The sequence below is a fragment of the Terrapene carolina genome, unplaced genomic scaffold, assembly GCF_002925995.2.
Source record: "Terrapene carolina triunguis isolate 2854851 unplaced genomic scaffold, T_m_triunguis-2.0 Scaffold714, whole genome shotgun sequence".
Classification (NCBI taxonomy): domain Eukaryota; kingdom Metazoa; phylum Chordata; order Testudines; family Emydidae; genus Terrapene; species Terrapene triunguis.
The window spans coordinates 16,469,041-16,483,324 of record NW_020665065.1 but is presented as its reverse complement, the minus strand read 5'-3'; the positions used below and the strand labels follow the sequence as shown (position 1 = coordinate 16,483,324).

General features: G+C 51.2%; 2 protein-coding genes across 2 annotated transcripts in view; both read left to right on the top strand.

Annotated features, from left to right (window-relative positions):
* The window catches only part of LOC112116572 (protein-arginine deiminase type-1-like), a 33,345-nt gene extending 26,416 nt beyond the window's left edge, over positions 1 to 6,929 (top strand). The window contains exons 12-16 of the mRNA XM_026660064.1: positions 1,583 to 1,727; positions 3,281 to 3,374; positions 3,456 to 3,535; positions 5,641 to 5,766; positions 6,696 to 6,929. Coding sequence (XP_026515849.1) covers positions 1,583 to 1,727; positions 3,281 to 3,374; positions 3,456 to 3,535; positions 5,641 to 5,766; positions 6,696 to 6,929 — 679 coding nt within the window. The remainder of the gene's footprint in view (positions 1 to 1,582; positions 1,728 to 3,280; positions 3,375 to 3,455; positions 3,536 to 5,640; positions 5,767 to 6,695) is intronic.
* Positions 6,930 to 12,906: 5,977 nt separating this feature from the next.
* The window catches only part of LOC112116570 (protein-arginine deiminase type-3-like), a 35,714-nt gene continuing 34,336 nt past the window's right edge, over positions 12,907 to 14,284 (top strand). The window contains exon 1 of the mRNA XM_024214161.1: positions 12,907 to 12,998. Within this exon, the coding sequence (XP_024069929.1) occupies positions 12,907 to 12,998 (92 nt within the window). The remainder of the gene's footprint in view (positions 12,999 to 14,284) is intronic.

Here is a 14,284-nt window from a genome sequence, read left to right as displayed (position 1 = left end):
ATCTGAACCACCAGGCCATCCTGCCCCGTTGGCCAGGATTGCCCCTCGTTTCAGTGGAGCACACTTCAGTGGCTTGCAGTTTGAACACACAACCTTAGGCGCCAGCCATCCCCAGAGCGAATAGACTTGATGACACTGGAGTGCAGTTTGATAGAACATGGTAGCAGCAGGGGAAGAGCCTTATCTAATCCAACCGCCCTGAGTTACAGGAATAGGAAGTCTCCTGGAGCGTTCTTATTTAACAAGCTCCTGGGGTCACGTTTGCTCAGAGACGTGTATCTCCAAGCACCACCTACAGGTGTTCTGTCCAAGGAAGCAGGTCACGGCTCATCTCACCACCTCCACTGTTACCAGCCTGTGTAGCAAGGTAATATACTTACAGTGCGGGCTGGTGGATAGTGAAGCGTAAGCGGAGGAAGAAGTGATTCCACTTACTTTCGTTATATGGACAGAGAGTGGGATCCCTGTCCGCCGACCTAGGAGACACCTGTTATCCTACCAAGAAAGCATTCTGCTTCAAATCTGCTGGGAGATTCTCACCAAGCTGGAGCTCTGCAGTACCACTAGATCCTGGTGACAGTGTCAGTACCAGGGTCTGGAAGAACAATCCTGCTTCTTGCTGCGGAAGAATTCACCAGCCATGATGTTCGGCTAGAGGAAGGACCAGAGTGGAAGTCTGGTTGTTAATATCCCCACACTTGGAGTTGGAGTTGACCTCTGTGACTTTAGAATGGCTTAACCCAACCCCCCGGATTGGGACACCACCAACCGATGGAGACATTTGGATCCGAGTTCTGCAGCTTGGGCCCATTTCCCAGTTCGAGCAATGGAAATCTGATTGCTCTGCGACCCTTCCTTGCTCTGAGTCGCACTGCTCCGAGTGGGACCGCTAGCATGGATTAGTGCTACTCAGTGGGTTAAGAGTGGGACCTAAATTCCCCATATAATAAAGTCATTCGAACTCCACTGTGCATGTCAACCTGTTAGAGATCAAAATTAAAATATAGCGTTTACGGGCTTGAGTCCCCATTGGCTTGCACCCCATGCAGTAGCATTTCCCCCCAGCGCATGTGTACAAGCTGCTACCATTCTGATGTCTACAGCCATTTTGCACTGGTGGGACTGACCCCACAGACAGCAGGGCAAGGGAGAGGCAGGCTCAGAAAAGGTTAAACGCCTGGAGTGAGTGGAGGCTGGTTTGCTCTGCTCCGAAAGGCTGGTGACTGGAACTCGGCAGCTGTTCCGGGCAGCCCGTACGAGGTGGTTCAGCTAAAACAAGAGGACTGAGATGTGCTTTGTGTAATAAAGAACCCTGCTTTACAAAGAAGGCTGTTCACTGAGATAAACACTCTCCCCTCCCGCCCCCATGAATCTGGCGTGGCGTTTACGTGGGACATTCAATGGAATCGCATTAAAAGAACAAACTCAGGCATTTGGAAAGGTCAAACAAAGGCTTTGTTTCAGCATAGCAGGGTATTGGCTATTTTTATCAAGACAAAGCTAGATACAAGGGAGGATTGGGAGTCGGGACTTCTGGGACTTCTACCAACTCCTATGTTCTCCCCTCCATCTGAGTTCCCAGGTCGAGCGGCAGGAGGATGACAAAGGCCGTCCGGGACTTTCTCTATGCCCAGAAGGTGCAGCCCCCCGTGGAGCTCTACTCTGACTGGCTGAGTGTGGGTCACGTCGATGAATTCCTGAGCTTTGTTCCAGCCCCCGATAGGAAGGTACCACTCACCAGGTGATGTTTCTAACCAGCCCTTCCCTCCCTTCCAGTCAGGCTTGGCGCTTGGAAAGCATTCTTCATCTGCGTCTCTGGAACCAATTTACAGAGGTTGGGGAGCATTCCTCCCATTTGATTGATGGGGAAATCGAGGCAGAGGGGAGGGGAAAGTGACTTGCCCGAGGTCAAACGGTGAGTCTGTGGCAGAGCTGGGAATAGAAAATGCATCTCCTACTTCCCAGCTTGGTGCCCTACCTACTAGACTGTACTGCCTCCTTTTAGAGGGGGAGAAGTCGCAGAATATGTGTCTATAATAGTTACACTCTTCCAGCAACTTAGTCTGTAAGCCACATGGATGTACATTTGGCTGTGTTCCATACTTTGAATTCCTCTAGTGACTTTCACCTGAGACTCTCTGCAAACATCAAATAAGCTCCGCAACCCATCTGTTAGGATTGGGAAATAGCGTTGCCATTTTACAGGTTAGGGAAACCGAGGCAGAGGAAGTGACTTGGCTGAGATGACACACTGACTTACCTCAAGGGCCAGCATCATGTAATAATAATAACATCTATTTTTAACAGAAAGTCTCTTTGCCTCTGTTACCCGATTCTCTTTGGGACCTTGTACAGCTCCAAGCACATGCCTGCATCCTGATTCTGCGATCACCCCACTCAGCAGAACCAGGCTCGTTACACTTCTGGTTCCAAATGCAGATTTTCAGCCGCAATTGCCTTTCATTTTTCTCATGCTTCCATGGGGGAAAAAGCTTCCAATTCCCTGAAATTCCACCATCACTCATCATTTTGAGGGGGAGAAATCATATGAAATGAAGAGGAATGTTCTAGGAAGTTTGGGTCAGATGCACATGGTTTTAATTGTAATGTATATTTCAGCTCAGTGGTTTGAGCATTGGCCTGTGAAGCCGTGGGTTGTGAGTTCAATCCTTAAAGGGGCCATTTAGGTATCTGGGGCAAAAATCTGTCTGGGGATTAGTCCTGCTTTGAGCAGGGGGTTGGACTAGATGACCTCCTGAGGTCACATCCAACCCTGATATTCTATGATTCTAGTAGTGCTGTAATTGAGGGCCAGCTGTACCAGCACAAAGTGATAGATAGCCCGGCCCCAAATCATTTGCAATTTAGATAAGGCAGGTGGGGTGGAACAGGCAGAGCTGGGGCTAGAACCCACGTCTGCTGATTCCTAGGCCCCTGCCTGGTCCATTGCCTGGCTGTACTAGACCAAACAGCCGCCTGTGAGGGTCTTTTTTGGCCCCAATTTCCCCACTGCTGCTTCCGTTGGTTCCGCTCCCCCAGAGATAGCAACAGGGGGCACTCTAGTGTAGACAGGATTCCGGCAGCCACTGGTGGCTGAGAGCATGCTCAGAGCAGGTCTGCGTGAAGGAACGCATCAAGTGCCAGTGAACACCAGTGCCTCGGCTGCATGAGCTCTCCCACCATTGTGTCACCAGTGAGGCTGAACCAGGGAGATGGGAGATCTCGGAGGGAGAAGTCTAATGGAGACAAGGCCAGACACTGACTGACTCTCTCCGTTAAGGGTTTCCGGCTGCTCTTGGCCAGCCCCGATGCCTGCTACAAGCTGTTCAAGGAGAAACAAAGAGAGGGGCACGGCAACGCGGCCCAGTTTGCCGGTGAGTGGCTCAGTCAGGACGCCTTTGGCACTCACAGAGGCCGGCCGGTGGGTCTCACTTGCTGTATTCCTTTCCTCCCAGGGCTGGAGAACGTGCAGACCATAACAATAGACAAGATGCTGGCTGATGAGGCCCTGAGGAGTGACAGTGAATACGTGCAGGTAGGAGTGGGGAAGAGGGAAGGCCTGAAAAGACCCCAGCAATACCAAATGCAGCACCCTAGAAGTCCTATGGCTCCCCCCTATTGAAGGAGCATGCATCCTCCTGCAGCTTGAGCAGATCAGCTCATGGGCTTTGTCCCAGAGTCACCTTGGATGTGATCCATGAAGAGGCTGAGGTCTGACCGGGGGGGTGAAGTTCATGAATTCCACCAGGTGCAGAGGGTCAGCTACCCATACTGAGTAATGCTCTTCATCATCATCACGGCACACCCCAAAAGGAGGTAGTCTCCTTGCAGATCAAGACCATCCTGGTCGATCTCTAGCTAAATCCTGAAGATGTTGTAGTTGGATGGTCAGATTAGGTCCATCTTCTCAAATTAACCTCAAAATTCCCCACCTCCTCTGTGCCTAGGGTAGCCCACAGTGAAAATGCCAAAGTCAGGGCAGGCTGCTCCCAAAACTGGTGGTTAACACTGTAGTTAGACTCACCAACCAGTCACAAACTGTGCTCCTGATCCCCCACACTGCTTATCAAGAAGCCAACCAAAAAGAAATCACACAGCCCCTTTTCTTGCATTCCAGTCTCAGGTTCCCAATCAGCAAATAGATCCAGTAAAGTGAGAAGTTATTTAAAACTCTACTCAGTATACAAAATGTTCTTCTGATCCCCAAAGGGCCAGCCACATTACCAGATCAATTCTAGTTTGGATCTTATCCAAGATACCATGGTGCCAGCCAATCCTTTTGTATCTAAAACTAAACGTTTATTATAAAAGAAAGGAAAAGAGAAGAGAGTTGTTAAATGGTCAAAGCTATCAGATACATAATATGACTTCAGAGTCTGTATATCAGGTTCATAGCAGCATTGGTGAGTTAGCTGGCTTGTAAAGTCCCTCTGGAACACACCCAAAGCTTGGATGGGTCTATCAGTCCTTTGTTCAACGCTTCAGATTGTAGAGAAGTTACTCCAGAGGTGAGAAGCAGGAGTGAAGATAAAATGGAGAAGATGCAGCTGCCTTTTTATATCCTTTGCCATGTGGCTTGAAAATCCTTTGTCCCAAACACAAACTCACAGCACATGGGCATGGAAAAGGTCTCGGTGTCCCTGTCCACAGGCGTGTCCTCGTCCCTGCATGTCCTGCTGACTCATAGGTGTAGCCCCTGGCTTCTCTCAATGGGCTCCTTGTAAAGCTGATGGTCCTTGATGGGCCATCCAACAGGGTAGATAGTGCTGATGCCAATCTGTCTGGGGGGTGTCACCCCGAAGCACAGCACAAGTTTGAGATACAGCTATATCACACGTATTTATAACTCACGATACAAAGATGATACATACCGATAAACAAGATGATCATACTTAGAAAACCATAACTTTTCCTCTGATACCTTACATGGCGTACCTTGTAAGATCGTGGCAATTTTGTAATATTGGTATCAATAATATTATAAATGGCCATACAGCATCACATCCTCTACCTAAAGACTACATATGCGACATGTCTGAGGGAGGGCATCTTTTATAGCAAAGCAAGGGGGGATTTCTAGTGGATAGCAAGTTACAACCTTCAGTGCTGTGACAGCGGCTCCAGACCAGGTGCTGCGTAGAAAGGAGAGCAGAAAAGCACAGGAAAGACCAGCTGCAATGGAGCAGTGGTTTAAAGCGTCTAATGGTACAAAAGCAGCGGAGAACATGGTATCTGGTGTCAGGGGGCCATGTGCAACAACATTCAGGTGGGGGGGGGGCCCGGTGCGGACAGGGGAGAATGAGAGGCTTCAGGGGTCAAAGCTCATTGATCTGAACGGGAAACTTTCCATTGAACACAATGGGCTTTCAATCAGGTGCCTCATGGCGTTGCTGTTGTGGCCTCTTGCTTCAAGCTGATAACAGGGATGGACAGTACAGTGACTCCTGACAACATCTAGAAGGGGTAGAATATTTGCCCTGGGACATTAACGTATCCCAATAAAACTCCACATACAGACTCCGGGGTTACCTGCACGTCTGTCGCTGCAAATCACGAGCAGCAGAAATACAGCGCTTTCGCTCCACGCTTCCCAACTGGCCCATAGTCGCCTCCCTCCTCTCCAATCCTTTCTTTCCCCAGAGCTGCATTGACTGGAATCGACATACCCTTAAGGAGGAGTTGGGACTGACTGAGCAAGACATCATTGATATCCCTCAGCTGTTCGTGTTGAACAGTTCTCGAGCGGACGCTTTCTTCCCAGACATGGTGAGGGGACCGTCCTGCTCGTGCAGTTGCTTCTCATTTCTGTTCCATCCTCTGCACTGCCCATCAGACTCCTCTTCCCCACGTTGCTCCCCCCTGCCAAGCACTCGGTCCTTATCTTCCATAATTTCCCGCTCTTTCTCCTTCTGTCTGGTGACCTCCTGAACTCCTTCAGCTCCCATGCCCTCAGAGAATGGGTCTCAGACAGAAAGCAAAACTAGGGTGACCAGACAGCAAGTGTGAAAAATCGGTACGGGGGTGGGGGGTAATAGGAGCCTATATAAGAAAAAGACCCCAAAATCGGGACTGTCCCTATAAAATCGGGACATCTGGTCACCCTAAGCGAGACCTCCCCACTAAATGCAGGAAGGTTGAAAGGAGAGCTGAGCAAATGACAGATTTTTCAGTTCTGTGGTGATTTAGAAAAGTCAGGGGGGAAACCATTTGGGGTCGGACCAAAAAGAAAACGATTGACGTTTTCAGCACCGAGTAAAATACAATGGTTGAGGGGTTGAAGGAAACGTTTTGTTCCACTCGAAACGTTTCATTTTGATTCGGATCATTTTTTAATTTTTGAAAAACAACTTTAAAATAAAATGACAGGAAATTTCAAAGCAAAGAGTTGTTTCAGAATGAAAAATGGAAACATTTCCATGAGGAAAATAGCAAAATGAAAAGTTTTGATTTTGGGGGGATTAAAGATTTTTTTTTTTAATGAACAATTCTATGAAATCAACACAAATTCATAAACATTTCAGTGTCACTGAATCTGCATTTTTTAGTTAAAAAAAAAAAGTTTTGATTGAATAATTGAGCCCAGCTCTAGCTAAGAGGATAGGACACAAGCGGTGGTTACATGTAAAAACACTGGAGATGCTCTCGTGGGACCATGTCTGGCTGTTGTCCATCTGTCCCTTTTCTCCTGGCTGCAGGTGAACATGATCGTCTTGGGGAAACACCTGGGCATCCCGAAGCCGTTTGGGCCGATCGTTGACGGGCAGTGCTGCCTGGAAGAGAACGTTCGCTCCCTGCTGGAGCCGCTGGGCCTGGTCTGCATCTTCATCAATGACTTTTTCTCCTACCACACCCTATCCGGGGAGATCCATTGCGGCACCAACGTCATCAGGAAACCCTTCTCCTTCAAGTGGTGGAACATGATCCCCTGAGCAGAGGGGGTGAAACCCCAACCCCCTGCTCAGCACTTTTGCCAAACAAGGGAACGTGGGACCAAGTTGATGCTAACAAACTCTGGACAAGGACTCCTGGAATCTGGCAATCTAAGAAGTTTTGTAAATAAAGAGAACACCATCCAAGGAAGACCTAGACCCTAAGCTAGAAGCTCTTTCTAGCATGCCATGCCTTCATTACTCTCACACACCTGTTCCTCCCACTGCAGTTACCGCTCAGGTGCTATTTAGAGGTGCATGTTAATCACAGCTACACATACAAAGTGGTACATAATGCACAGCTGCACGGCCCAATTATTACTTTGCATTTTAATATCCATCACAAACTCAGCACCTCCAGTGGATCCTGCTTCAGAGCTTGGTGTTTTAACCATAAGCCTGGTCTCCCCTCCCCCACACAGTGCCTACCTCTGTATCCGTTTCAAAACCTACTGACGTCGTTCCAGTATTATGGTCCCTGATTAGGGAGCCCGAACTAGGGAGCCAGGTCTCATTCCCAGCGCTACACGTGGCCTGCTGTTTGATCACGGCCAAGTCATTTCCTCTCTGTGTGTCCGGCTGTAAAATACTTCCCCGCCTTCATACGGTGCTTTGAGATCCAGGGCTGAGAAGCTCAATGGTCATGCAAAGTATTATTTTGAAACTATATATCCTGAGAGCCAAGGAGAAAACATCTTTCCCCCTAACTTCCCTGGCAGGGCAGTGATTTTTAGCTGTCATAAAATCTCATTAAGAGTTTACACTGGTGTTGCAGAAGGACTGCTTAGGGCAACACAGTACATGACTGCGCAGTCAGGATGAGGGCATTTCAACTAGCTGCCAGGGCTTTCTCCAAATGTCTCCCGTTTCCCATGTATTCTTCCATGTTGAATTTTGGATGTTGTAAATTGTTGGTAAGAGCTAATTTATTAATTACTAACTTGCCTTGAGTGTATTTGCACCTTATTGAGGCACAGTGTGGATGATCAGCAGGATTCAAACTCAAGACCTTCAATTGCAAAGCAGAAGTCTCGCCCACTTGAACCACAGTATGAGCTCCATCAGCTGATAGCAGTAGTGTGACACTTTGGGTGTTCACCCACACCAGTAAGGGGTTGTGTCACCAGCCTCTCTGAAACCCTGGGTGCCTCTTTGCTGTGCTACTTTGGGTCAAAGCCCTGACCCCAGCCACACTGCAACCTCACCAGGGCTTCTCCCAGCCTGGGTCCTCCTAGCAGAGTGACTCCAACAAACCTTCCAGTCCCGAGTCTCCCCAAAACCATCTCCCCTACAGAGTCCAGTCCTCTGCCTGGACCCGCACAACAGTTCTCAAGTTCGCTGTCTTCAAAGAGACAGAGCCCACCCCAGCCTGTTAGTTTGGCTGAGGACTCACACTAAGACACAGCTCTGAGCTGGTTTTGTAATAAAACAGAAGTAAGTTTATTAACAAAGAACACAGGCGTAAGCGATGATGAGCGCGAGTGAAAGAGATAGGGAAGGTTACAAACGAAACACACTTCCCGGCAAGTAAAACGTAGCAAGTTACAGTCTTGGCCTACGCAGTTTCCTCACCTACCTCAAGTTCTCAGCATCCCTGGTCCTCCAGACTAGGGGTACCAACTCTAACCGGCTCGAAGGGTGTCGCACCCGTCGCGTCCCCTCAGTCATGGTGACAAAATGGCTTTTGCCTCCGCTTATATCTTCCCAAAGTTTAGTTGTTGCTTTGCGTTTTAATAGTCACCACCTAAGTTCCCTCTAAGGCGCGCGACTGTGCAGGAGGCCACCAAGGGCCGCACATTTAACTCCCCCAGCCCCGGGGCTGTGGCGTGGCAAAGAGACACGCCTCTTCCTCACAGCTCTGGGGCTGCGGCGGGGAGAGACGCTCTCCCCCAGCCCAGGTGCTACTACAGGGAGAGAGGGCTGGGGGGAGTCCTCTCTCTCTGCCGTAGCCCCGGGGCAGCCTGCACCCCAAACCCCTCACCCCCCGCCCCCCCTCAGACCCCCCCCCCCCAGCTGGGGGCCCCCCCCCCCCCCCCAATCCTCTGCCCCAGGCCTGAGCCCCTTCCCGCATCCTGAACCCTTCATTCCTGGGCCCACCCCAGAGCCTGAACCCCCAGCCAGAGCCCGAGGGGGCACCTCAACACTCTGCCCCAGCCCTGAGCCCCCTCCCACAGCCACACTCCTACCACGCATCACCTCCATATTGGTGCACATAGCAAAATTCATTCCGCACATGGATGGAAAAAATAGAGGGAACGTTGGATGGTTGCTAGTTTTCCTCCACCACAAACCTCAGTTGTTCCTGGGGGTGCCACCTCCATCCCCCGTTGGGGGGTGCTCCATGGTCACCTTCCCCCACTTGCTCCCCTGATGGCTTTGTTTACCTTGCATGCAAACGTGCTTTTCATTGTCCCAGGTTCCCCTTGGCTTAGTTTACATTGGAGACACAGAACCTGTGAAACAGCATTCCTTGGGCTAGGGCACGCTGGGCTTAGGCCCCATCTGTCAAACATATCTGCGGAATGGATTTCCAGCCCGCCTCTCTAATTCGCTATGTGGCGCCCAGACACACATCACACAATAGTATGAATGGCCAGCGCGTTACCAGGCCGCCTACGACACATCATACGACACCTTTTAGATTCGGATGATGACAACGGCGAACTGGGCAATGAATGTGGCAGGCCCGATGAGAGTTATGGGGTGCTGGGCCCTCTGCCAGTGGGGCTCCCTGGGTCAGTTATCCTCTAGGTTGCTGCGCCACTAGAGAGGAGCAGGACGCGCCCAGCCAGCGTGACACACGGCTCTCTGCAGGAGAGCTGCACTCCGGTTCACGTGGTGCTCAAGGGAGGAAGTGAAAATGGACCTACCAGGACTGGCTGCTGGGGGACAACGCTCATTTAACAGCAAGATCCAGCAGGGTGTTATAGTCTCCTTCCCACTCAATGGGCCCTTAATCACTGGATGCACCGTGTGCTTCAAGCCATTTCTCTGCCTTTATTAAATCATCTCCATTCCCAGGCAGCCTCAGGAGAGAGAACTCTTGCTCCCCGACAGAGACTGGTCCGCCCTTAGTAGGGTGACCAGACAGCAAGTGTGAAAAATCAGGACAGGGGGTGGGGGGTAATAGGAGCCTATATAAGAAAAAGACCCCAAAATTGGGACTGTTCCTATAAAATTGGGACATCTGGTCACCCTAGCCCTTAGCAACATCATGCAGGGGGCGGAATTGCAACCCTGATCGTTGTCCAAGTCAATTGCTTTCATGCCATTTCCCCAGGAGAACGAGGTGCTGCTGATTTAACTGACCTGGATACAATCCTCACAATGAAGATGTCGTTCAGGACGATTTGTGCTGGGCCTTTCAGAACCCCTGGAATTTCGGTATCCAGTTTTCCAATGGAAAAATGCCTACCATTTCCAGGACGCTCTTTCGGGAGCCACACCCTAATTAGTCTTTCCACTTTAGCTATCCAGTGGAGTTACTTTAGATTAGCAGTGCCCCCAGCCCTGGTGCACCTGGCAGGCAGCCCCAGCACCCTCAATGCTGGGTGGGTGGCTCCAGCCCCTCCAGCCCCGGAGCGCTGGGTGGGCCCCAGTGCCAGGTGGCCCCAGCACCCTGAGACCCGGGCCGCGGCCTGCCATAGCCCTGCCCCCAGCCCCAGCCCCCTTTGGGGACGAGGAGCAGCCCAGGCTGGGGCTATGGGGGAAGAGCAAGCAGCAACAGGGGGCCTCGGGGCAGAGCGTGGGCAGGGCTATGCCTGGCTGTTTGGTGAGGCTCAGCTAGCCCCTGGCCTGCGATACCTGCCGCCCATGGCGCAATTCCATGTCCCTGGTCCCTGGTGCAGTGTGAGGGGGGCTTAGAGAATTGAGCCAAGACTGAAGGACTCTGGACAAACTGGCTGAGCTTGAGCGTGGTGGACCAGAGCCGAGCCTGAGATCTCACTATAGGCAGTTTTCAAAGCACTTAAGTCCTGACTTATGCATGTGGGCCCAGATCCTCCGAGATATTTAGGCACTAGCTCAGAGGTGGGCAAACTACGGCCTGCGGGACCCTCCTGCCCGGCCCCTGAGCTCCTGGCCCAGGAGGCTAGCCCCCGGCCCCCCCGCTGCTGTTCCCCCTCCCCCGCAGCCTAAGCTAGCTTTGCCGCCGGCGCAATGCTCTGGGCGGCGGGGCTGCGAGCTCCAGCCACTGGTGCTCCAGGCAGCGCGGTAAGGGGGCAGGGAGCAGGGGAGTTTGGGGTGATGGTCAGGGGACGGGGGTGTGGATAGGGGTCGGGGCGGTCAGAGGGCAGGGAATGGGGGTTGAATGGGGGCAGGATTCCAGGGGGGCAGTCAGGAAGGGGGGGGTGGATGGGGCGGTGGGGGGCAGTCAGGGGCGGGGGTTCCGGGGGCAGTCAGGGGACAGGGAGCGGGGGGTGTGTGGATGGGGCAGGGGTCCCAGGGGGCTGTCAGGGAATGGGGGGGATTGGATGGGACAGGAGTCCCGGGGTGGGCTGTCGGGGGGGGAGAAGCGGGGGGGGGGCACGCCCCCCTCTCCTAACTGGCCCTCCATACAATTTCCAAAACCCGATGCGGCCCTCAGGCCAAAAAGTTTGCCCGCCCCTGCACTAGCCCAGGTCCCATTAACCCACAATGAGACTTAGGCCCTATTTTCAAAATTGTCTTGGGCACTCAGGAGCCTAAAACACTTTGGTGCCTTTGAAAACTTCATCCTAAATGCCGTCGCTATAGAATGCTATGCCAGGGTCTCCTGTTTTGGGCAGTGTGCTAAACTCTCATGCTGTTACTGCTTTAAACTTGAAAGCATCGTTAAGGCCAGCCCGTGAGCTAGCCATAATTAATTGCAGCTGGGGTTATTTTGCCAGGGATCAACCCCCATTGTGAGGCAGTGGCTTTGGACAAGGTCATTTCCCAACAATAAAAAGTATAAACCAAAGAACTTGGAACCTGAGGCTCTCTTTTAGTTCGGTACAAATTCAGCCCTATGCTTTGCTCCCCAAAACACCAGTGCACCATAGGTAAGACATTATTGTAGCGTGCGCGTGCGCGCACTCACACACACACACACACACACACTGAATGTACTTGGTGCTTTACAAATGCAGGTGAGATATGTTCCCTATCCTGAAGAATTTGCAATTTAATTAAGACAAGGCAAGAAAAACCAAGCCACGCTGGCCTTAATCTGAAAGCTCAGGTGCACGAGAAATGAGGAACAGTGGGCACCCTAATGGATTTGAGCATGGGCCCACGAACTCTCGAAATCAAGTGGCTCAGACTGGGCACCCAAAATTAGTGAAAACGTAGGCCTAAGCCGCTCTGTGCCTCAGTTTCTCCATCTGTAAAATAGAGATAACAGCGCTCCCTCAACTACCTCCCAGAAGTATTGAGGCTTAGTAGAAGATGTAAAGCACTACATGACTGCTGAGAGTTATTGTTGTTACAGCTTTATAGGCAAGATCGTAGACATGTGCAAACATATACAGATGCCCCCTCCACGGTGGTGAGTGATCAAGTTTGTTCCAGAGTCATGCTAAATATTTTAAGACGCTGGCTCTTCTTACATCTGCAGTTTCTGTTTCCTTGGTGTGCAGGTATGTAAAAGAACCCTACAGTACAGGGACACGCAGGCACCAGGGGAGGATGCTGATCTGCTCCCCGCCCTGGAGATCAGCAGCACCTTAGATCATTTGTGTTTCCCCAAGATAACCTGTCTCGCTTTCCTCCCATTCTTTCACCTCCTGCTGGTGCTGATGACCTCTAAACAGCTGATCACAGCAAGCAGAGTTCTGCTTTCACAACCTGCCCCTCCAATCACCAGGCAGAGATCCTGGAGGTGGGATTACATCTATCTCCAGCTAATCACAGCCCATCGTGGAGAGAGAGGAGGGGTGGGACACTTGGCCCATGCCTTTTAATCTGATCATGCTGGCTCAGCCACTGTAAACAGAGCAGCTGAGAGAAGGGTACAAACATGTCCCAGCAAAGAACCATCCGGCTCTCCTTGCAGCAGCACACTAGCACTGTCTGTGTGCTGGGCACAGAAATCTCCATTGACATACATGGGTAAGAAATGGGAGCTTTAATAGCTGGCGGTTCTCTGATCACGTGGATCTTTACTGGTGTCCGCTTTAAACGGCTACTGTTCCCTGGGCTGGGGAAGGTAGGGGGCACAGCGATGCTAAAAGTAACTCGGAATGAACTCAGCTAGAAATATGTTGTTGTCAATTGAAAATTATACTCTGGGTGCCAGCAGCCACATATCAGCCTGGGAACTACTGAACAGATAAGGGAAGCGGCAGTTTCTACTGGGCTACGTGTCTAAAATGAAGGGCCAGATCCTCACTGGTGCAAAGTGGCCCGGCTCCCCTGAAGGCAGTAGAGCCATGCTGATCTATCCCAGCTGGGGCTCTGTTTGGTATGCTCTGCACGCACAGTGTTTGTGCATGCGTTATCGTTAGGGATGAACTGCTTGGCTGCAGAACGCGGACATTCTTTTCGATGCCCAGCTCTCCGCTGGCAGCGCGTGGCTTTTCATACCGGCGGCGGCAGTGGCGCCGAGGCCGCGATCGAGGGAGGGGAGATTTTGCTCCAGCTTTCTGGGATATCATGCGGCTTCCTCACCCCAGCACCCTACTTTGTCTGGAGGGAAGAAGTTCACAGAGTTAATTTACTGACACTAAGGGAAGAGGGGAAAGTTCAGAGGCAGACTGGTTAAGTGACTTGCTCAGAGCTGTGGAGCAGGCTAGTGGCAAAGTCAGGCGTTAGAATGGCAACTCTGCAGCTCAGGCAGGGAAGCCGCTTCTTCCAGGGAACTCTTTACCATCACCTTGGATTGTACGTGTAAGATCTTTAGGGTAGGAGCTCTCTCTTCTTATGTGTATGTACAGCCCCTAGCACAGTGGGGCACCGAACCCAGACTAGGGCCTCTGCATGCTACTGTAATACAAATACTTAATAAATGACCTGAATCCACAGCATCTCTAGCAGCGCCATTTTGTTATTATTTGTATTATGGTAGCCCCTGGGGTCGGGAAGGAAGGGGGAATTATTCCTGTTTGATACCCAGGGCTGAAGTTGCAAAGAATACATTGGGATTGAAGTTGGGGTGAGATCAGCGTGCAGAGCTCCAGGTTCGCCTCCCTATCGACAGATCCACCTGTCTTTATCTGTTCTCCTGTAATGTCCCTCCCTCTTCTCCCTAGAAGTCTGAACATTTGTAGTTGCATGTTGCAACTGCAGCTCAACTCCAGGCTTCCCTGTGCAAGGCCCATTTGCAGTTGTGTTTCTCTCCCAGCGGGGAACAGAAAAGATCTCTGTTGTATCACACTTCTCTTCAGCTGTGACTAGTC